The 23,759-nt window shown below is 47.0% G+C and overlaps 1 protein-coding gene and 1 pseudogene across 3 annotated transcripts in view; one reads left to right on the top strand and one right to left on the bottom strand.

Moving 5' to 3' along the window:
• Positions 1 to 23,534, bottom strand: part of DHCR24 (24-dehydrocholesterol reductase) — a 36,390-nt gene extending 12,856 nt beyond the window's left edge. The window contains exons 1-6 of one of the 2 annotated variants that reach the window (XM_082430011.1): positions 22,737 to 23,518; positions 18,255 to 18,410; positions 8,798 to 8,903; positions 7,976 to 8,094; positions 5,808 to 6,071; positions 601 to 744 (exon numbers count right to left, since the gene is read on the bottom strand). In XM_082430011.1, coding sequence (XP_082286137.1) covers positions 601 to 744; positions 5,808 to 6,071; positions 7,976 to 8,094; positions 8,798 to 8,903; positions 18,255 to 18,410; positions 22,737 to 22,967 — 1,020 coding nt within the window. In that variant the 5' untranslated portion in view covers positions 22,968 to 23,518. Of the gene's footprint in view, positions 1 to 600; positions 745 to 5,807; positions 6,072 to 7,975; positions 8,095 to 8,797; positions 8,904 to 18,254; positions 18,411 to 22,736 lie in introns of both variants that reach the window. The other variant, XM_082430012.1, reaches the window with a different exon arrangement.
• LOC309645614 (large ribosomal subunit protein uL22 pseudogene) lies at positions 18,421 to 22,722 on the top strand (annotated as a pseudogene). The gene has a single exon. The product of its transcript is annotated as a large ribosomal subunit protein uL22 pseudogene (transcript).
• Positions 23,535 to 23,759: the final 225 nt, after the last annotated feature.

The following is a 23,759-nucleotide window of genomic DNA, read 5'->3' as shown; positions in this document are numbered from 1 at the left end:
CAAATACCACTGAACTGTATACTTTAAAATGGTTAATTTTATGTTTTCACTTCAATTAAAAAAAAAGAAATAAAAAGTTACCCACCCAGCCCATGTGAGGACCTGTGCTCTGGCTCTTCCTCTGCCTGGCGTGTCCTATGTTCAGGTCCCGCTCACAAGGCATCTCCTGAGAGGCCTTCCCTGACCGCTTATTTAAAATGTCACTGCTCCCCATCGCTCATCACACAACAGCAAATTCTTGCTCACACGTCAAGGCCACGCTTGACAGTTACCTCCAGCCCTGGGCAGGACCAGCCACTTCCTCTTCTCAGGCTGCAGTCTGTCCGCTTGGCTAGGCTACAGCTCCTCAAGGACAGAACAGGTCTGTGTTCCCCAAAGCACTGGGCCCCGCGCCCCACCTTCTGGCACAGGCAGGTGTGTGGGGAGAGCCCGCTGCTTTAAGGGAAGGTGGCTGCTCCTGAAGAAGGAAGCACTGTGCTGCTGGGTAAGAGGCTGTTCTGGTCCCTAGCACAAAGCCACTCTTTTCCCCCAAGGGAGGGGAAATCATCCTGGTTGCCAGCCCGGCCAGGAGCCAGGACTACCAGGAAATCCTAGCCTCACCTGGAGCTCCCAGAAGATGCTGCGCGTGTGGCGGTGGTAGTAGTGTCTCAAGGGGATGTACTCCAGGCCCTCGCGGTTTGTCTTCAGGTAGTTCTCCACGTGCTTGAAGAACCACGGCTTGTAGTAGTTGCCAATGCTATTCAGCTGCAATGACAGAGGGCACTGTGTCAGGCCACAGACAAGCCCCAATGCCACCGGGGCGTAACAGTGATACCCAGCTTCTGTTCGGCACTCCTGGCCTCTCCAGAGCTCTTTCATTTCTATCATTGCCTTGGAGGCTCTTGAAAGCCGGGTGAGGTTAATAAGCACAGCCGGCATTCTCTAGCAGAGAGAGCAGGAGCTCACAGAGGTTAAGTGGTGAGCCCAGGGCCCAACAGCGAACTCCTGACAGTCTCGAGAGCTCAGCCTGCTACTCCTTCTCGGTGAGAGAACTGAAGTGCCGATGCCTGTCGCCGTCGGCCACGGTGCAGTGCTCCAAACAGGTGTGCTCCTCCCCACCTCCCTCCCACGAGGCCAGTGTCGGCACGAACACTGAGCGCGGGCCATACTCCCCACGGGGTCCCACAGCCGACAGCACCAACTGACCACGGTGCTTTCCCTGCTGCCCTGGACCAAGCTCCACATCCTCTGGCCACAGCGCTCCCCCCAGGCAGCCCCCATCAGCGGAGGAAGCTCACAGTAAAGCCACAGTCTTCCCTGGCACTGGGCCCCGTGGTCTCCAAGCCTAAATCATGTATTTAGCCGGTGTCTTCCTCAGCCCTAAATGGTTCAGGACTCTACCTACTGTGTGCCCCGCGATGACTTAGCTTCTCTGAGCCTCAGCTTCCTCACCCGTGAAAGGAACTGTGGGCCGATGCTTTTGGAGACAGGCAGGGCAGCAACCCGGAAGGGTGATGGGCTTCAGGTTGGGTGGCTGAGGACAGACCCTGGCCCAGTCACCCACTAGCTGTGTGACCTGGCGCAGGACACTCTGAGCTTGTTTCTTCACATGTAAAATGGCAATAAAAATAAATACTTTGTGGGAGATCTTTGTGCCTATTAGAAATTACATACACACACACTGCAGATGCTCGGGCCCATGTCACACCAGCTTCTCTTGGGGTGGGAGAGGCACCCGTGTTTTATGGGGCAGGTGAGATCACACCCAGCAAAGGGATAGGAGGAAGCAGAGAGTGGAGGCCACGTGGGAGAGGTAGAATGTTGCCAGGGGACCATCCGGGAGGGAAAGACAGGAGCAGAGGCAAGAAGCAAGCAAGCCCAGGGTGGCTGGAGAATAATCACAGCACGGGCTAAGTGCCCACACTCCAGGGAGGCAGCACCAGTACCCGACGTATTCACTCTTTGTCCCCTCCATGATTTTGCATACATTCATTACCTCTTCCATGACCTCGCACACATTCCTTCTTTATCTCCTCCACGACCCTGCACAGCAGGGCTGTCCCTGTTTCACTAACCAGGAGAAAGAATCATCAAGGTTGAAGGGACCACCCGAGGTCACAAGGCTCGCAAGAGACAAGGCAAGGACTCAAGCACATTCCATGTTGCAAAAGAAGGCCAAGGCGGATGGCAGAGAACCTTGAATGGTGGGTTCTGGAATGTGGGCATTATAAAAAAAAAAAAAACTATTAATTTTTTTCCTGATTCTAAAAGCAACGTACGCCCCTTGTGAAAACTTGAGACACTGCAGTAATGTGGAACCTGAGGCATGCCCCTGCAGCCTCACCCTCCAGAGAGAACTGCTAAAAACTGATGTGTATTCATTAGGTTTTATTTTCACACACACACAGATTTATATAAATGGGACTGCCATGTGCCTACTGTTTACTGATTTGCTGTCTCCACTTTTAATGTACTAGGCCGATCCTGGCAGGTTACTTAGCCTCTCTGAGCCTCATTTTCAGTACAGGTAAAATGGTTAGAGAGACTAAAAGAGATAATGCAGAAAGTGCCAAGCACAGGGCCTGCCCACAGCAGGGGCACAGTATTCAGTTCCCGGCCCTCTCATTGCCCCCAGCCCCTCGGCAGCCCCCTCTACCCTGGAGCCAGGCAACCTCTGCCCTCCACCTCTGGCAGCCAACACTTGCAGCCCATCTGGGGGGTCACCACTGTGTGCAGGCCACTCTGCTGCTAGGCCACTCTGCAGTGGGGAAACCAGGCCACAAAGTACCAGGAAACGGGCTAAAGAGCCTGCCTGTCCAAGTCAGGTAGAGTGTGGATAGTGCGGGGCAGGGCAGAAGTCACCATAGGCTGGCCTCCACCTGCGAATGCAAAGGGGAGTCAGACCCCACAGGAACAGAGCAACTTGATCTAACCCCAGGTGGACCTGGTCACACACCGGCAGTGGCACCAGCTGCGTGATGAACCCGAGACTCGGGGGTACCTGGATACAGGCACTCCTGGTGTTCGTGGACTCATCCGTAACTCTTTGTGCCCGAGAAGCCTGGGACATGATAAAGAACCTGGATGGCACGTCTCTCCTGGGGCACATGGCAGCCGTGGCAGCCAAGAGGCGGCAGGAGTTGCAGTTCCAGCCCAAGCACTTAGATAACAAGCCACTTCCTATCTCTGGGCTCCCCTGTAAAACGGGGGTGGCTGCCTTCTCCCAGTGGACAGTGCCTGGGCACGCAGGGATGAACTCCTGAGCAGCCTGCCGAACAGGCATGTTTGGGAGAAATGCTCCTCCGATGAAACACGCACATGCCTCTGGCACCCACCACTCTCCCCCCGCCCCAGGCCCCGTTCTCATCCGGCATCATGGGAACACTTTGCAAAAGTCTGTGGCCTGAGGCCCGGGGCCCCTCTGCCACTGATAACCAGGCAAGCCTCTGGGGAAAACCTTGGTCTTCCTGGGAAATAAGGGAACTGGTCAGAGTGTTCAAACAATTTAAAAGCTGTACAATCCCTTTTGCCCAACTGCAACCTTAGATGGCATCTAATACATCAAAGAGATGACTTTCAGTACAAAGTGGGTGGTGATACCCCTTGGTCCCCGCCCTTAGCTTATCACCACTGGCAGCTTCCAGAGGAACATCTCAGACAAGGTGGAAAACCTCTGGACAAGACCTCCTTGCCAGGTGACTAGGTTCAGAGTGACACACTGCCTGGGCTTTGGCCCGACATGAGCTCAGGCAGAACCAGGGCCCGGGGACACCAGAACATTTGGGCTCAGTGTCTGAAGTCCCACTCCTGCTCCAGGATCCCCATCCTCCAGTGCTCACTAGTGTCCCATAAAGAATGCTGCTCTGGGCTTCCCTGGTGTCGCAGTGGTTGAGAATCTGCCCGCTAATGCAGGGGACACGGGTTCGAGCCCTGGTCTGGGAAGATCCCACATGCCGCAGAGCAACTAGCTAGGCCTGTGAGCCACAACCACTGAGCCTGCGCGTCTGGAGCCTGTGCTCCGCAACAAGAGAGGCCACAATAGTGAGAGGCCCGCGCACCGCGACGAAGAGTGGCCCCCGCTTGCCGCAACTAGAGAAAGCCCTCGCACAGAAACGAAGACCCAACAGAGCCAAAAATAAATAAATTAATTAATTAATTTAAAAAAAAAGAATGGTGCTCGATCAAAGTTTGCAGATGATGCCAAATTCTAGAAGCTGGTATGGCGGGGAACAAATACCCAACCAGGAGTCACAGACCCAAACTTAAATCTGCCTCATGCTTGCTGCGGGTCCTCAGAGGAGCCTCTTTCCCCGTCTGGGCCTCCGTTCCTTATTTGGAGAGGGAATTGTATCAGATGATTTTTGAGTCCTTTTTGATTTTAAAATGCTTTAAGTATATAGGGATAGATCAAGAGCCTTAAAAGTGCCTATCCTTTGTTGTACTAATTCTACTTGAAGGTATTATTCAAATTATAGACAAAAGATGTCCACTGCTACATTAATTAAAATAATGAAAAACTGGATGCAACTTTAATTTCCAACTATGGGGCAGTGGTTTAGTAGATGATAGGGCATTTGCTCACCGCAATGTTTCTGCTGTCGTTAAATATGAAGGCAATGTAACGACATGCAGAAATGCTTATCGCACTAAACCAGAAACTACAAATTTGAACTGGTGATCACAGCTGAAGACAAACAAACCGAAACACTGTGCAAAGAGATGGTAACCTTGAAAGTACCTGAGAACTGCAAAATAAAACGAGCTACTATTTTTAACCCTATCAGATTGGCAAAAATGAAAGAGTGATGCTATCCAGCACTGGCAAGAACGTGGGGGAAAGGTATTCTCACACACCACTGCGTTGCTGGAAGTGGACAGAAGCACACATTTCTGGCAGGTCACTGGTCATATCTATCAATATTTAATATATTCAAACCCCTGGGTCAGGAATTCCTTTTTTTGGACTCAATCCTACAGAAATGCATGTACAAGAGGCCAAGGATAGATGCAAGAGAATCTTCAATGCAATCTTATTTGTAAGAGCAAAACATTTTAAGCAAAATAAATGCTCATCGGGAAGCAATGAGTTAGGCTAATTACAGGCAACAACAGAAAGCATGGGATAAAATGAGGGCACGGGCATGTACACACACGCACATGGGCATGCACAGGCACAGGCCTTGAAGAGTGCAGTGTTACAAGTGGTTACCCTGGGAGCATGCTTGGGTGAAGAGATGCACTTTAACTTTTTCTTTATATATTTCAACATTGTTATACTACTTTTGTAAAAGCTTTAAAAAAATCTGTGCATCGAAAAGAGAGGAAATAAATCTATCAAACACATTAGCAAGAGCTGGATTGGGTCATATTTATAGGTGGAGTCTTTTCTTTCCTTTTACTTCTGTACACTTTCCAAGCCTCTCATAATAAGCACAAATCCTTTCTCAATGGAGAAAGCACGGCTATTAAAAATTACACAGCGTACGCTGAAGGGGTGTGAATCTGGATTCTGAGGCATCAAATCAATTACTCAAATCTTGGCTTTGTCATCTTGTGGAAGTTTACATGGCCTCTTGGTTTCTTCATCTATAAAATGGGGTTACTGTGAGGATCAAAGATTACGCCTATCAAGAGACACACACGTACCTGGCAGATGGTAGGGGCAGAGTAAATGGATACTTCGGTCACAGCCTAAGACGGCCGACTATAGATCCTGCTGCCCAGGTGGGCTGACCCAGGTCGCAGCCTCAAAGAGGGTGGCTGCCAGGGTCAGGGTGGGGAATCAGGCTCCATCCCAGCCCATCCAGGCCCTCCTCCTCCGGGCCTACCTTGCCAGGCTCTGCCTCGTCCGTCATGACCCCCGTCATGATTACGGCCTCCTCCAGGGAGTAGAGCAGCCCTTCCACAAAGTGGTTCTCCTGCCGCTGGGACTCACGGGTGAACTTGTCACAGATGGCCTCCAGGCCGCACACCGGCTCAAACCGCAGCTTGATGTACTTCTTGGCAGGGATGATGCGGATTTCGGCGGCCACCAGGAAGCCCAGGGTCCCGCAGGACCAGGGCACGGCGTAGAACAGGTCTGAGTTTTCCAACTGTGAGGCGGAGTGGACACATGCTGAATGTTTGACCCCCAAACCCCGCGCTGCAGCGAGTCATCAGTGGGGCGCAGAGGACCCAGGGCCTGGTCTAAATCCCTGTCCTGGCACTATCTGTGTCAACCTGAACAAGGACCTCGCAACTGCACTTTCTGGGCCTCAGTCCTCCCCCTGCAGCTTCAGCATGACATTTGACCTTACACTGCCCTCTGGATCAGGGATGCTTAGGGAGAGTGCATCCTCTCTCCTCCAACTGGGCACAGCCCCTGGACCACAGGCGACCCAGGAAGAGGCCAGGACCAGCTCTGCCCAGAGTCCTAAAATGAGGGACCAAGGGCCAGGGGTCCCAGGCCAGGCTAGAGAGAGATGAACACTTAATGAGTGTCAAGGTAGCCAGGGAACATTAAAATGGGCCATTACTGAAACTTACAAAGCCTTTCCTATTCCATTAGCTGTGAACTCCCCTCTCCCCCACCCACAGTCCAGGGAGAGCATTAACATTCCTGCTTGAATGGGGAAGGAGAGTGAGGCTCCAAGAGGTGACAATGGCTCACCCAAGGCTTCCCCCCAAGTCAGTGCAGCGATGTTGGCCTCAGGCAAGGCCGCCTGACACCTGATCCAGCGATCCTCCTTCTAACCTCATCATTTTCTTGTTTTGGTATTTATCTCGGAGACAAACAACTTTTCATCTGGCCGTTCTAAGGCAGCTTCTTTGATTCTAATAAAGTTCCTTGTGAAGAAGTGTAGCCTTGTCCAGGCTTTACGGAGAGAACAGCCCCGCGTGGTCTCTGCTCACGCTGAACGCCCTTGGTGCTGGTGTGGTGGGTGCAGCGAGGTGGTGGGGTGAGGGCCGTGCTGGAGCAGGGGAGCTCTGCAGCAGGCTGGCAGAAGTCTCTGGAACAGCAGACGTGGGCCACCCGATGCCCATCTGGGCCACCGCCTGATCACACTGTCAGCTCACAGCAGTAATAACCAGGTGTCTGCCGCACACCCGGCTCTGTGCTAGGAGCTTAACATACGGCATCTACTTTCTCCTCCTGACAACGCATTTGCCAGATGAGGAAACTGGACCTCAGAGAAGGGAAGTAATTCATGAATGCCTGTCTCCTTTCTCTGCTCATAATAAACAGGTTAGAAGGCAGGGCCCAGAGAGCGTTTCGGGAAATGTGCTGAACTGGTGTGAATCCTGAAAGAGGTCTATCTTGTCCAGACCAGAGCTCTCAAGCCTGGAGTCCTGCCCTGGACTCTGTGAGGCCAACAACTCTGGTGGCTCTCAGGAACATTCACTTCTAAAGGATCACACTGTTCCTCCCATCCCAGGGGCTCCTTAGATATGCTCAGAGAGATGTGAGTTTATCTAAAGTTTCAATCCTGTCCTGCTCCTTAACTGTCTGCATCCTACTTTGGGCCGTGGAATTGCCTTTTATTTCTCCAAAACAGCCCCTCTTATTACTACTGTTAGTTACACCTCACCACTGGCATCGAATGTTGATGCCTGGGCCTGACTTCAAGACAGTATGGTTACATGAATTGCTAAGGGCATTGACTTGGGAGCCCGATAAGCTGGGGTTGAATCCCAGCCGTGTGGGATTTACTAGCTGTGTGATCTTGGGCAAGTTTATTAACCTCTCTGTGCTTTAGTTTCCTATCTGTAAAATGTGTCTAATAATAGTACCCACCTCATAAAGTTGTTTAACAATTAAATGCCTTAATATACATGAGGCATTTACAACAGTATCTGAGCACATATTAGGGGCTACATAAATCTCTGTTATTATTATGGATACAGACCCAGACTGGACAGGTATTTTTGAAACGAAGCACCCCCAGGGGAGCCACCTCCCAGGGGTCCTTAATGCCCAGAGCAGGCTGGTGGAGGCATCCCCCATCTCTGAACTCACCGGTGTGCATCGCACAAAGCTGCCATCGGCCAGGACCAGCTCGTAGGCAGTGCAGATGTGCTGGAACAGGCCATACTTGTGGGATGAAGACTCGATGCCCGTGCCCATGATCAATCCCCCTGCAGAGACATGTGCATTAGCCAGGCAGAGCTGGAAGGGGGTTGGGGAGAGTTGGGAAAAGGACACCTTGCTGGAGCTGGGGAAACTCACAGCATGAAGGAGGCATGACAGGGCTGGCAGATCTTAGGGGAGATTTCCCATCTCTGTGGATGTAGAGAGCAGGAGAGAGAAGGAGGGCCTAAGATGTGGGCGTGAGGGCTTGCTTAGAGGTGGAAGACGGGTGGGAGACCCCATCAAGGGCGCTTGCACAATCACCTCTGGCCAGACCCAACCTAGAAACCTGTGCACATTCATTTCAACAGGGACATTGATGAAAGGAGGGTTGGTTGGGTGGGGGAAGCCGTGTCCCTTGGGAACAGTTAAAGGCCCTGAAAGTGTTTCCCCTGGAGAAGAAAAGGCTCTGGGACCTTGAATCCTACGGGAAGGAGAGACTAGACTTATTCTGTGTGTTCCACGGGGCAGAACTGGAGCAATGGATGCAAGTCACAGGGAAGCAGGTTCCAACCAGCGATTGAAAAGTGCATTCTGATAACGTAAGCTGTTCAGACATGGACTGACAGGCAGTGAGTGCCCTGTCTTTGGTGCTGGACGAGCAGAGACAGGGTGAGATCCGTCACAGATGGGACAGTGGTGACTCCTGAACCTGACGGAAGGTGGGCCGAGGTTCCTCAGCTCTGACGCTAGGACTGTCTGAGTTCTCACCCACTGTGAGGTCATCCAACTCGGGCAACACAGGCAGAGTCCAGCCAATGGAGGTCAGCAGGGCAGTCACCTGACCCATGGTCACCAAGGGCTCCACGCGGACAATCTGTTGACACAGAAGAGAGACCCTGGGTCACAAGGAGGCTGCCAGGCCTAATGGGGGCTTCTGTCTGCAGAAGGTGTTACCCCAGACCTTCCCAAACAATCAACATGGGGATTCCTATATGGGCTTTACAGCCTCTTTCCAGAGCATTCCACCACCTTTAGTTACAGTGAATGGGGTTTCTGGTGCTGGGTTAGATAGTGTTTAATCTTGTTCTTTCAAATACCTTTATACTTAATACTTAGTTTATTTTTCTTCTAGAAGAAGAAATACTCATTTATTTGGAAGAAACAGCATATACGAAGAAGACAAAAATCATTAATCCTAGTTCTTCCAAGTTATCAATGTTAATACTGGAGTATATCTCCTTTCAGTCTTTTCCCATGCATATCTATATTGCTATTTTTATGTTTTAATACAACACACACACACACACACACACACACACACGGCCACAAATGCAAACACACATAACACAGACTTCTTAAAAAAAATTTAATGCTATACTGTGACATGATCCCTTGTCATTAAATGTTCCTGGAAAACATGATTTTTGTTCAAAGGACAGGGCAATATTAATTCAGTATCTGGCATCATTGGTTTTCTTGGCTTTGTGCATGTTAGATCTGGTATTTCTACCGATACAGTATTCCTGTAGTTTCTCATACTGTTCAACTTGACATAATCTTCAATAGGAACTAATGCTTCTCTTTTTCTAGGATGTGTAAAATTCAGAACCAGGAAGATTCATCCCCTCTGACCCTAAACACAGTCCTAAAGTAAACTGCTTGGGGAAATCAGATCCCAAAGATTACAGGTGGGGAATTTTGTAGTGTGTCCATATTCCACTGTAGATCAAAGAAGCCCAACTAAAAGAATTGTGGACTGACTGACAAGACAACTGTGTATTGAGCAAAAATTCTTTTTGAAAGGGCTATCTTGAAGATTATGACCAAACATTGGAGGAACTAAGGTGACCGACCGGCAGTAGAAGGAAATCCTTAAAAATTTATTGACTTAAATAATTTTGCCTACGTTACACATAATAAAAAAAAAAAGTTTACACTTAAAAAAAAAACCATGATTTTTAATGGACATACGAATACACCATCAGGAGGACTTCTGCTTTCAGTCAAGATGGAGCAAAAAGAACCAGTTTAACCTGCTGCCTGGAGAAAAAAAGGACAAAATATATGAAACAGGAGTTTTCAACAAAGTAAACATCAGGCAGCGAAGTTAATGATTTCTGACAGCAAACAAACAGGGTGAGCTCTATGAATTCCCCAGCTAACTGCCTGGAGCTAGGCGGTGCAGGAAGGGAGAGCCCAGTGGACTCTGAGTCGAGGGCCCTAGAAGACCAAGGTGAATAGAGTCTGCAGGACAGAGTACTGGAGAGGAGAGAACTGCAGAGAGAAAACTCTGAAGTACTGCGAAGAGTGCCCATTGAGTATTCAACTGAGTACTGATTGGTGCACACACAGGACCAAACTACCAGAGGCTGAGGCCAGGGGAAGAGCCTGGCAGGTAACAGTGCCAGGGGCTCACACAGGGCAGGAAATAGTATCTGTTCCCACAAGCCAGACTGGAAAACTTCATGACTCCCAGGGCACTGGGTAGAGTACTCAGAATATTCTTGCCTGAGCAGCAGGGAATAATTGCCCCTAGATTACATGCTGCTCCAGCCCCACCTGAAAAATCAACACAAAACAGGATCAAACTGTTTCTCAGTAACTCGGCTCTATCTTAGAACGACGCTCACTAAGGTTTACAGGGATACAAAAGTATCCAGCACCCCACACAAGGTAAAATTCATGATGCCTAGAATCCAATCAAAGTTCACCAGGCATGCAAAGAGGCAGGAAGATTCAACCCGTAATGAGGAGAATAATCAATCAATCTGTTTTGATAAAACAGACCCAGAATTGACACAGATATTAAAATCAGCAAACAAGGACATTAAAATAATTATTAATACTGTATTCTCTATGTTCAGAAAGTTAAGTACAGACATTTAAAAGGCAGTAAAAGGATCCAAATCAAACTTCTAGAAATGAAAACCACAGTGTTAGAGATGAAAAATACACTGGTTGGAACTGACAGCAAATTAGACACTGCAGAAGAAGAGTGATGAATTTAAATACACAGCAATAGAAACTATCCAAGATGAAACACACAGAGGAAAAAAACCTTTAATGAACAGCATATCAGTGAGCTGAGCTGTGGAACTACTTCAAGTGGCCCAACATATGTGTAATAGCAGTCCTCAAAGGAGAGAGAGTAAGGGAAAGAAAAATATTTGAAGAAATAATGACCCCCAAAATTTCAAATTTGATGAAAAATTATGTGACTCCCGAGCACAAGAATTATGAAGAAAACTATACCACAGCACACTGTAATAATTGCTCAAAACTAGTTATAAAGATAAGATCTTAAAAGCAGCCAGAGGAAAAAGATAAGTTACATACAGAGGAACAAAGATAAGGATGAGAGATTTCTTGTTAGAAATAATGCAAGCAAGAAGACACTGGAGGGCTTCCCTAGTGATGCAGTGGTTGAGAATCTGCCTGGCAACGCAGGGGACACGGGTTCACGCCCTGGTCCGGGAAGATCCCACATGCCACAGAGCAACTAAGCTCTAGAGCCCAGGAGCCACAACTACTGAGCCTGTGTGCCACAACTACTGAAGCCCATGCGCCTAGAGCCTGTGCTCTGCAACAAGAGAAGCCACCACAATGAGAAGCCCTGGCACTGCAACGAAGAGTAGCCCCTGCTTGCAACTAGAGAAAGCCCGCACGCAGCAACAAAGACTCAACGCAGCCAAAAATAAAATAAATAAATAAATAAATTTATTAAAAAAAAAAAAAAAAAAGTTGACACTGGAGCATCTTTAAAGTACTGAAGGAAAAAAACCGTCAACCTGGAGTTCCATGCCCACTGAAAATATCTTTCAAAAATGAAGGCAACCTCATACCCATTAGGATGGATATTATTAAAAACAAAACAAAAACAGAAAATAACCAGTGTTGGTGAGGATTTGGAAAAATTAAAACCCTTGTGCACTTTTGGTGGGGATGTTAAAATGGTGCAGCCACTATGCAAAACAGCACGGCTGTTCCTCAAAAACTTCAAAATAGAACTACCATGTGATCCAGCAATTCCACTTCTGGGTATATACCCAAAATAACTGAAAGCAGCGTCTTGAAATGCTATGTGTACACCCATGTTCATAGCAGCATTATTCACAATAGCTAAAACATAGAAGCAGCCCAAGTGTCCATGGATGAATGAGTGGATAAGCAAAATGTGGTATATACATACAATGGAATATTATTCAGCCTTAAAAAGGAAGAAAATTCTGCAATATGCTACAGCATGGATGAATCTTGAAGACATTATGCTAAGTGAAATAAGCCAGTCACAAAAAGACAAATCCTGTATGATTCCATTTACATGAGTTACTTAGAGTGGTCAAAATCATAGAAACAGATAGTAGAATATGGTTGCCAGGGTCTAGGGGGAGGGAAGAATGGGGAGTTATTGTTTAATGGATATAGAGTTTCAGTTTTACAAGAAAAGAGTTATGGGGATGGGTGGTGGTGATGGATGAATGACAAGGTGCATATATTTAATACCACTGAACTGCACACTTAAAAATGGTTAAGATGGTAATTGTTACGTGTATCTTACCACAACACAAGTTGGAAAAGAAATGAAGACAAAATAAATTATTTCAGATATACAACAGCTGAAAGATTCATCACCAGAAAAATCACCATATAAGAAATGTCAAAGGAGGTTCTTCAGGCAGAAGGAAAATGAAACAGATGGAAATACAAATCTACAAAATGGAATGAAGAAATGGTAACTATATGGGTAAGTATATAAGATTTTTCTTACTATTTAAATTTCTTTAAAAGATAACTATTAATAACAACAATAATGTAGTGTGGGATTTATAACATATATAAAAGTAAAAGGATGACAGCAATAGCACAAAGGTGGAAAGAAGAGAAATGGGAGCATATTATTCTAAGATTCTTATACTGTATATGAAATGGGATACCATCACTTGAAGGTAGAGTGTGACAAGGAAAGTGTATACCATAAATCCTAAAACAACTGCTAAAATAACAAAACAAAGGCTTATAGCTAGTAAGTCAACAAAAGAGCTAAGACAGAATCATAAAAATTGTTTAGTAATCCAAAAGCAGACAGAAAAAAAGAAAAAAGGAACAAAGAACAAATGAGACAAATAGAAAACAAAGAGTAAGGCAACAAATTTAAACCAAACTGTGTCAATAATAACATTAAATGTAAATGGTCTTAAATCTGAATTAAAAGGCAGAAATTGTCAGATTGGATAAAAAAGCAAGACCTAATTATATGCTGCCTACAAGAAACACTTTAACTAGAAAGATAAAAACAGATTAAAAGGAAAATGATGGAAAAAGATACACCATGTCACCACTTAGTCAAAAAATGCTGGAGTGGCTTCATTAATATCAGACAAAGTAGATTTCTGGGCAAAGAATATAACTAGTAATAGAAAAGGTCATTTCACAGATACATGCACCCCTATGTTCATAGCAGCACTATTTACAATAGCCAAGACATAGAAACAACCTAAATATCCACTGACGATGAATGGATAAAGAAGATGTGGTATATATATACATTGCAATATTACTCAGCCATAAAAAAGAATGAAATAATGCCATTTGCAGCAACATGGATGGACCTAGAGATTATCATACTAAGCGAAGTAAGTCAGAGAGAGAAAGACAAATACCATATGATATCATTTATATGTGGAATCTAAACTACGACACAAATGAACATGTCTACTAAACAAACAGATTCACAAACATAAAGAACAGACTTGTGGTTGCCAAGGGGGAGGTGGGGTGAGGGAGGGAAAGATTGGGAGTTTGGGATTAGCAGATGCAAACTATTATACATAGGATGGATAAACAACAAGCCCTACTGTATAGCACAGGGAACTATAGTCAATATCCTGTGATAAACCATAATGGAAAAGAATATGAAAAAGAATACATATATGTATAACTGAATCACTTTGCTGTACAGCAGAAATTAACACAACATTGAAAATCAACTATACGTCAACAAAAAAAATGACACAAATGTACTTATCTACGAAACAGAAAGACTCACAGATATAGAGAACAGACTTGTGGTTGCCAAGGGGGTGGGCGGGGGGAATGGATAGGGAGTTTGGGATTAGCAGATGCAAACAATTATACTATATAGAATGGATAAACAACAAGGTCCTGTACAGCACAGAGAACTATATTCAATATCCTGTAATAAATCATAATGGAAAAGAATATGAAAAAGAATATATATGTATAATTGAATCACTTTGCTGTACAGCAGAAATTAACACATTGTAAATCAACTATACTTCAATAAAATAAATTTTTAAAAAAGGTCATTTCACAACGATAAAGAGATCAATTGGGCTTCCCTGGTGGCACAGTGGTTAAGAATCCGCCTGCCAATGCAGGGGACATGGGTTCGAGCCCTGGTCCGGGAAGATCGCACATGCCACGGAGCAACTAAGCCTGTGCACCACAACTACTGAGCCTGCGCTCTAGAGCTTGCATGCTGCAACTACTGAAGCCTGCATGCCTAGAGCCTGTGCTCCGCAACAAGAGAAGCCACCACACTGAGAAGCCCACGCACCGCAACAAAGAGTAGCCCCTGCTCACCACAACTAGAGAAAACCCACACGCAGCAATGAAGACCCAACGCAGCCAAAAATAAATAAATAAATAAATTTATTTTTTTAAAAAAAGAGATCAATTAATCAAGAGGACATAAAAATCCCAAACATTTATATACCTAATAACAGAGCTTCAAATTACATGAAGCAAAAACTGAAAGAAGTGCAAGAGATATAAACAATCACAGGCAGATTTCAATATCCCCCTTTCAAGAATTGATGGAATAAGTAAAGAGAAAATTCATACGGATATAGAAGACTTGAAAAACACTATCAACCAACTTGACCTAATTGACACTTACAGTACACATCACCCCAAAACAGCAGAATACACATTTTTTTTAAAGGCACAAGGGGGCTTCCCTGGTGGCACAGTGGTTGAGAATCTGCCTGCCAATGCAGGGGACACGGGTTCGAGCCCTGGTCTGGGAAGATCCCACATGCCGCGGAGCGACTAGGCCCGTGAGCCACAATTGCTGAGCCTGCGCGTCTGGAGCCTGTGCCCTGCAACAAGAGAGGCCGCGATGGTGAGAAGCCTGCGCACTGCGATGAAGAGTGGCCCCCACTTGCCGCAGCTAGAGAAAGCCCTCGCACAGAAACGAAGACCCAACACAGCCATAAATAAATAAATAAATAAATAAATAAATTTTTTTAAAAAATAAAATAAAAGCACAAGGAACATTTACCAAGTAGACCATATTCTGGGCCATAAAGTATTTCTCAATAAGTTGAAAAGCATTCTAATCATATAAAGTATGTTTTCTGACAACTAAATTAAATTAGAAATCAGTAACAGAAAGATCACTGGAAAATCCCAAATATTTGGAAACTAAATAACATACTTCTAAAAAACCTCTGGGTCAAAGCAGGTATCAAAAAGGAAACCAGAAAGTAGTCTGAACTGAATGAAAATGAAAAGGTAAGACATCAGATTTGGGGATGGCTGTAAAACCGTGCTTAGGTGGAAATTTATAGCACTAAACATCTATATTAAAAAAAAAAAGAAAGGTTTAAGTCAATGGCCTCAGCTGTCACCTTAAAAAACTAGACAAAGAAGAGTAAAATTAAACCCAAAGTCAGCAAAAGAAAGAAATTAACAAAGATCAAAGTAGAAGTCAATGAAATAGAAAACAAACAAACAAAAAGAGACAACAATCGATGAAACCAAAAGCTAGTTCTCTGAGATAGTAAAACTGATTAACCTCTAGCCAGACTGCTCAGGAAGAAAAGAAAGCAGACACAAAATGACCAGCATCACTATAGATTCTACAGATGTTCACAGGACAGTAAGGGAATATTATGAATAACTTTATGTCAATCAATTATACAACTTAGTGAAATGGACAAATACCTTTAGAGACACAAACTGCCAAAGCTCACTGAGAAGAAACAAATAAATTGAGGAGCCCTATGTCTATTAAAAAAAATTAACTTGTAGTTAAAAACTTGCTCACAAACAGAACTCCAGGCCCAGATGGCTTCACTGGTTAATTCCACTAATTATTAAAGAAATAATACAAATTCTACATAAATTCCTTCAGAAAAATGAAAAGGAAGGAATACTTCCCAACTCATTCTTTTGGACTTATTATTATAAAGCTACAGTAATCAAGACAGTGTGTTCTTGGCATACAGATGGGCGAATAGATCAATAGAACAGCAGAGTCCAGAAACAGACCTGTGTATATGGACAACTGATTTCAACAAAGGTGCAAAGGCAATTCAGTAGAGAAAGGATTGTCTTTTCAACAAAAGAGGCTGGGACAATTGGAAATCCACATGCAAAAAAAAATTTTTGGACCCATATCTCACATCATATGCAAAAATTAACTCAAAATAGATCATAGTTCTAAATGTAAACCCTAAAAAATATAATACTGCTGGAAGAAAACGGAAGAGAAAACCTTTATGACATGGAGTAGGGCAAGATTTCTTAAATAAAATGTCAAAAGCACAAGCTATAAAAGAAATTACTAAATCTGACTTCATCAAAATTAAAAATTTCTGGTTTTCAAAAGACAAGCCAAAGCCTGGGAGAAAATATTTACAAATTGTATATATGATGAAGGTCTTGTTTCTAGTAAGAAAACAAACAACCCAATTAAAAATTTTAGCAAAAGACTTGAACAAGTACTTCACCAAAGATATACAAAGGGCAAATATGCACGTGAAAAGATGCCCAATATCATTCATTAGTCATTAGGAAAATGCAAGTTAAAACCACACTGAGATACCTACTATACACCAACTGAATGGCTAAAATTAAGACTAACCATACCAAGTTTACGATGATATGGAACAACTGGATACTTGCGGGAATGTAAATGCTACAACTACCTCGGAAAATAATTTGGCAGTTTCTTAAAAAGTTAACCATACACCTACCATATGACCCAGCTATTCCACTGCCGGGTATTTACCCAAAAGAAAAAAGAGCATATGTCCACCCAATGACTATATACAAATGCTCCTTGCCACTTTACTTGTAACAGCCCCAAACTGGAAACAACCCAAATATCCGTCAATAAGTGAAAGAATAAACAAACTGTGATATATATAAATATAAAATATAGATAAAAACAAAATGTACTTCTGATACATGCTTCAACATGGATGAATCTCAGAATTACGCTGAGTGAAAGAAGCCAGACGAAATAAAAGAGAGTACATAATGCATGATTCTATTTATATAAAACTCTAAATACAAACCAATCTATAGTGATGCAAAGCAGGTCATTATTTGCTTAGGGATGTGGGGAAAAGAGGCAGGGAGGAACTTGAGGAAGGGATTACAAAGTGGCATGAAGAAACTTTTGGGGTGATGGTTCATTGTCTTGATTGCAGTAATGGTTTCACAGGGGCATACATATGTCAAAATTTATTATCAATTGTACATTTTACGTGCAGTTTATTGTATGTCAAGTATATGTCAAGAAAGCTGTTATGGAAAAAAAGGCACAGGGAAATAAAGCAACTTGGCCAAGGTGTCACAACAAAATGCCATCACGTGGATATACCATATTTAACAACTCACTACTATTCGATATTGTGCTGTCTTTGATTAAAAACAAAGCTGTGATACAATCTCTCTCTCTGGGTTGTTTTTGATTTAAGTTTATTTCCCTTTTTCTCGAGCCTGGTTTCAAGAAGTAGAAATACTAGATAGGCCAAAGAGTATGCACACATCTAAGGCTATTAACAAGTGGGTCCCCAGAAAGCTTGGAATGAGGCCCACCCTCTGAGCCACCTCCACAGCCCAATTTTTACCAGCACACTTCCTTACTGGGAAGAGGTAAATAGGTTCATTTTTGTCTATCATTTTTGCCCATGATTTCCCCATCCCTGTCTTCCTGTAGAATTGCAGATAATCAAAGAATCCCCTTGAGCTCTCATTTTGCCCACCTGTGAGATGGGGCTATGACCATTCTCTTCCAAAGCTGTGCGGCTCTAGAGGATGGCAATGGTGGGCAGAGTCTTCTGTGATGACCAAGGGCCTTGGTCCTGTCCACTCTGAGACACCTTTGGCTAAAATCACCTCCCCGTGAGTCATTTGCACCAGGGGCAGTGTCCCACCCACTCCCAGAGCCAGGGAACCATGCCACTCTCACCTGTTTCTTGGTGTCCACCTCCAGGATGTCCATCAGGTTGATCATGATGTTCTTGTGTGTCTTCTTGTACTTCCCGACCCGCAGTGAGACGGTGAGCCAGCCAGGGCGCCCTGTACACATGAAGGTCTTGCTGCCCTGCTCCTTCCATTCCCGCACCTGCAGACATGAGAAGAGGCTGAGCTGGGCCTGCCAGAGATCCCCTGGGCAGCTCACAGCCTTGCTTTCAGGAGAGGGAGCTGGGAATTTACCGAGGCCCTGAATCCTTCCAGGTACCAGGAGGAGCGGGATGATGAAACACCCACTGGCCCTATCCTCTGGACTCTCCCTGGCTAGTGAGGCCGAGAGAAAAGCCAAAGTGCAGCCACATCACAAAGCAGAATGAAAAAAGAGCAAGAGAACAGGATCAAAGCACTTTGAAAACATTTATTCTCACTGCAAAGTTCAGGACAGGTTTCGTAATGGTAGTAATAACAACTGCACAAATGATAACTATTTACTAGCTGCCACCATTGTACCAAGCACCGCTGTATCTTGTCTCACTTAATTCTCACAACAACCCCAGATAGTTGGGATGACCTGCCTCCTGTTGCAGATGAAGAAAATGAGAGGCAAAATAACTTGTCCAAGGTCACACAACCACTGAAGGGCAGAGCCCAGATTCACCATCAGAACTAACCAACTTTAGGCCTGGAAGGATAAATGGGTTTGAATTAATAGTCAACAGAGTAACAGCTAACATTTACTGAGGCTTATTAGGTGCCAAGCCCTGTTCCAAGCGTTTGCGTGTGTTAACTCATGTATCACTAGCAGGGGGAGAGAACAGGCAGGGGAGGCCCACCAAGCCAATGGAAGGAAGAACTTTTGCAAAACCTCTTCTGTAAGTGACCAGAGCACAAAACACAGAGAAGAAATGGCCCAGGAAATGACAAGCCCATCAGGAACATGGGAGGAAGCATTCCCTTCCTGCTGATGAACAAGGGCAGGGAGGTGGATATCTGTTGCTGTGACCTACGACCATCCATGTCCTCTTCATCTGCTTGTAACACTCCCATCTTCCTTTGGTCCAGGTGAAGCTGATTCCCCTCCTGCCCCAGGAGGTGGGCACATGACTGAGGTCTGATTCTATCCTCCTGGCCACAGTGACTGGTTCAGGGACAGGCCTATGATCCAAGTGAAGCCAGTTAAGACCGATCCTGGGAGAGGCCCTCTCACTTCACTTGGGTTGCTAGGCTGGTTGGATGTAAGCCAGAAACTGCTGGGGCCTCCACAGGGAGACGGCCTCCCTGAGAGTAAAGTCAACTCAGAGGAAAGCAGAGCCAAGAGATGGCAGCTGGAGACGAATCCTGGATCCAGTGATGTCTGAGCCACTTTTACTCCTGGACTTTTCAAGACCTGGGTCAACGAAGTCCCTTTTTGCTCAAGGCAGTTGGAGTTGATTTTCTATCACTTGCAACCAAGAGTCCCTGGAAGAAGCTGGATTGAAGCTGGTCAGGCAAACAGTTCAGCATGGGGAAGAACTGTTCTGCGATAGGAGAGGCCAGGGTGCCACGTGAAGCAGAGGTGTTTGCTCAGAGAGGTGTTACTAAGGAAGGGATTCCTGTGAGTAGGGGGTAAAGGGATGACCAGGCAGACCTTGCCCCTGCCTGACTCTGCAGACCCAGGACTTAATACAAGATCAGAGGTGTGGAGGATGGATTGGGAGAGCTGCATGCAGCCTGGAATGGGAAGCAGGGCATGAAGTGAATGTGGAGACCATCAAGCCTGAAACACTGAATGCGGAGGCCATCACGCCTGAAACATTGGTTGGGTTGGATCCTGACCAGAGCCCACCAAGATTTCGGGCAGGGAGGCAATGCTGTGGAGTGTTGCCCTTATGACTAAGGGCAGGCCAACGAGAGGTGGGGAGGGCCCAGGGAACGGGCAACTGGTCAGGTAGCTACTATCACATTCCAGGTGTGAGGCAATGGAACCAGACCTCCAGGGTGGAATGAAATGGGTTGGGAAAGAAGAAATGTCAGAGTTCAGGCTCTGAAATCAAGCTGACCTGAGTTCCAGACCCATTTACTAGCTATATCATCTTGGGAACATGACTTACAGTTTGAACCTCAATATCTCCCACCTGTAGAACAGGTACAAGACCTACCAGGGTGGTCCTTTTTCCGGTAAGCTGCCTGAGGTGACCTCTAAAAATGATTCGGTATTCACTTGACCCAGAAAACCCCACAAAATCATGCAAATCAAGAGGTTCGAATCTTCGTGTTCACTTTAAGAACACTGGTGAAACTGTCCAGGCCGTTAAGGGTATGCATATCCGAAAAGCCACCAAGTATCTGAAGGATATCACTTTACAGAAGCAATGTGTGCCATTCCGTTGTTACAGTGGTGGAGTTCATAGGTGTGCCCAGGCCGAACAGTGGGGCTGGACGCAGGGTCAGTGGCCCAAAAAGAGTGCTGAATTTTGACAGCACATGCTCAAAAATGCAGAGAGTAATGCTGAACTTAAGGGCTTAGATGCAGATTCTCTGGTCATTGAGCACATCCAAGTGAATAAAGCCCCCAAGATACGGCACAGGCCTTAACAGAGCTCACAGTCAGATCAACCCATACATGAGCTCTCCCTGCCACACTGAGATGATCTTTACTGAAAAAGAGCAGATTGTTACTAAACCAGAAGAGGAGGTTGCACGGAAGAAAAAGATATTCCAGAAGAAACTGAAGAAATAAAAACTTATGCCCTACGGGACTTCCCTGGTGGCACAGTGGTTAAGAATCCGCCTGCCAATGCAGGGTACACGGGTTCAAGCCCTGGTCCGGGAAGATCCCACATGCCGCGGAGCAACTAAGCCCATGCGCCACAACTACTGAGCCTGCGCTTTAGAGCCTGTGAGCCACAACTACTGAGCCCACGCACCACAACTACTGAGCCCATGTGCCACAACAATTGAAGCCCGTGCGCCTAGAGCCTGTGCTCCACAACAAGAGAAGCCACCACAATGAGAAGCCCACGCACAGCAACAAAGAGTAGCCTCCGCACGCCGCAACTAGAGAAAAACCTGCGCGCAGCAATTAAGACTCAATGCAGCCAAAAATTAATTAAACAAAATAAAACAACAACAAAAAAACTTGTGGCCTGGGAATAAATGCCACACAAAAAAAGTGCAAATAAAAGTTAAAAAAAAAAAAAAGACCTACCAGTGTTGCTGTGAGGATGAGAAATAATGGCATGGGGTGTGGCACAGGGCAGGTCCTCAGCAGCGGGCCTGCCTGCCCCGTTGTCTTCCTGTCCCTAGTGAGCCCTTTGGTTTAGCTTAGGTTCCTAAGCACTCACTGCGCTGCTTTGGGCCAGGGCCCGTGGGATAGAGAGGAGTCAGACAGCAGTCTCTGCCTTCAAGGAGCTCACACTCTGATGGGGCCGACAAGCTGGTTAATCAAGAATCTGAACACATAGAAAGAACTAGGCAACAGGGTGCATTTGGGATGGAGGGTAGGCGGGGCTCTGGAGCTGTGACTGTGACCAGCGCAACCCATGGCAGCCCGAGTAAAGCGCTTCCAGATGTTTCCTGCTCCCACATGGCCCAAGGTCTATCCCTCACAGGGATGGCTCTCCGCATCCATCTTCATGCTCTTGGAGGCAGAACCCAGCCAGCAGCAAACAGAACATGGAGGCTGCTACACCTGTGGCGAGGGTGGCAGCAGGCAGCAGAAGCTCTTTGCAACCTGACGCCAGTAAGAGAGGAACATAAGGAGGGGCAGAGGGAGCCAAGAAACTGCCCAGGCCTGATGCCCAGGCCAGCTGTGGCCATGAAGAAGGAGGCGCGGCTGTGAGCGGCAGCAGGGGCAGGGGTTCTGTGGGTGCTGACACAGGGGAGGACGTACAGAGTTACTGGGAGGTAGGCACTGCCTTGTCAAGAGTGAGCGCCTGGCACAGGGTCTGTGAGGCTCCCCACCCTGGTGTGGGGCTACCTTCTCACTTTAGTCTTCTATTATAAGAAGGTGGAAAGCTCCTTCTTGTTAAGGAGTAAACTCCAAACTGAAGGGCCCTCCCCAACCTATTTCCAAACTGACTTTCCAACCTTCTGCCTCTCTTCTCCTATGCTCACCCTTTCCCCCAATCACTCCCCCTGCTTCCCAGTCTCCAGCGCCAGGTGAACCTTCCTGAAGACCCCCCCCCCCTCCTCCTCTGAAATCGACTGGGCCTGGTGAGAGCTACTTGAGCATGGCTCACCTCCCCTATCTGATTCTTTCCATCTCTCCAGATCCCCGCACGCACTCTGCACATAGCAGGCACTCCATAAATGTCGGAGCAATGCTCTGTTCTACTCCTTTGCTTACTCCGTTCCCTCTCCGGAAGCACCCCTCCCCCCAGTTACATTTTTGTTTAGTTCAAATCCCGCTCAAACGCCACCTCCTCCGTGAAGCCCTGGCTCCCCTGCGCCGCGCACCACTTCACGCCTGGCTCCCGCCCCACCCGGCTCCGCTCACCTGCTTCTGGATGTCCCGCACGCGCTGCTCGTGCAGCCGCGGCGCGCTGCTGAGCTTGAACACCACCCAGGCGCGCACGTAGTAGTAGATGTCGAAGATGAGCGAGAGCGGCAGGAGGAAGAGGCACACGAACACCCAGCGCTGGTGGATGAGCACGAACTCCAGCCCCTTCACGCGGACCCAGAGCAGGAAGAGCAGAGCGCACACTGCCAGCGACACGGCGGGCTCCATGGTGGAGCCGGCGGCTCACCGCGAGGGGGAGGGGATGCCGGCTCGCGCCCCTGGTCTCCGGCACCCGCTCCTCGCCGGTCTGCGCTCGGGGCTGCCCGCGGCCGGCTCCCCGCGAGCCTGAGGACCCCCTCGCCGCCTCGCGATTGGCTCGGGTCGCAAAGGTTCGGTGGGCCGAGACCCGGGTGGTGACCAATGGCGAGCCGCGCCGGGGATCGGACCAGGAACCTGCTGCTTTTATTGGCTGCGAGAGTCAGGCCGCTCCACCCTCTTCCCCTCTCCGACGCGCTGGGAGGGGGTGGCCGGGGACCCTGGCGCTGATGGGGTCTTCGGCGCTCTGCGGCTCCGGGATCCAGGTTTTCCGGCCCTGGGGATTGAGGAGTCGCCCCGCCGCTGAGGGGCGCGGCTGCAACCTCCTCTCCTCCTCCTTAGGTGGCTCCTTCTCGAGAGGCGCGTTAAGCGGTCACGCGTTCGGTTACCTCCCGAGGGGTCGGGTCGGGGCGCCCCACGCCTTGGGTCAGTCACCCTGCAGCTTGGCCGAGGATGCCCGTACCGGCCAGGGAGGGTGGAAACCTGGCCTCGACCTCCACAGGTCGTGTCACTCTATGCCCTCATGGCCACGAGATGCACCTTTTCATTTTTCGAGGCGCTTTCTGTAAATTCATATGAGTTACGCAACAGTCCAGCGCGGCGGGTAGTTGTGAGCCCGTTTTATAGATGAGGAAACATCCTAGAAGGGTGAAGGCCTGCCTCTGAACTCCCAAGGGCTTAAGAAGCGTAGGCTAGGGTTGGCAC

The sequence above is a fragment of the Balaenoptera physalus genome (assembly GCF_965194825.1).
Source record: "Balaenoptera physalus genome assembly, chromosome: 1".
NCBI lineage: Eukaryota > Metazoa > Chordata > Mammalia > Artiodactyla > Balaenopteridae > Balaenoptera > Balaenoptera physalus.
The sequence above is the reverse complement of the archived record's forward strand: the minus strand, read 5'-3'. Positions and strand labels throughout refer to the sequence as shown.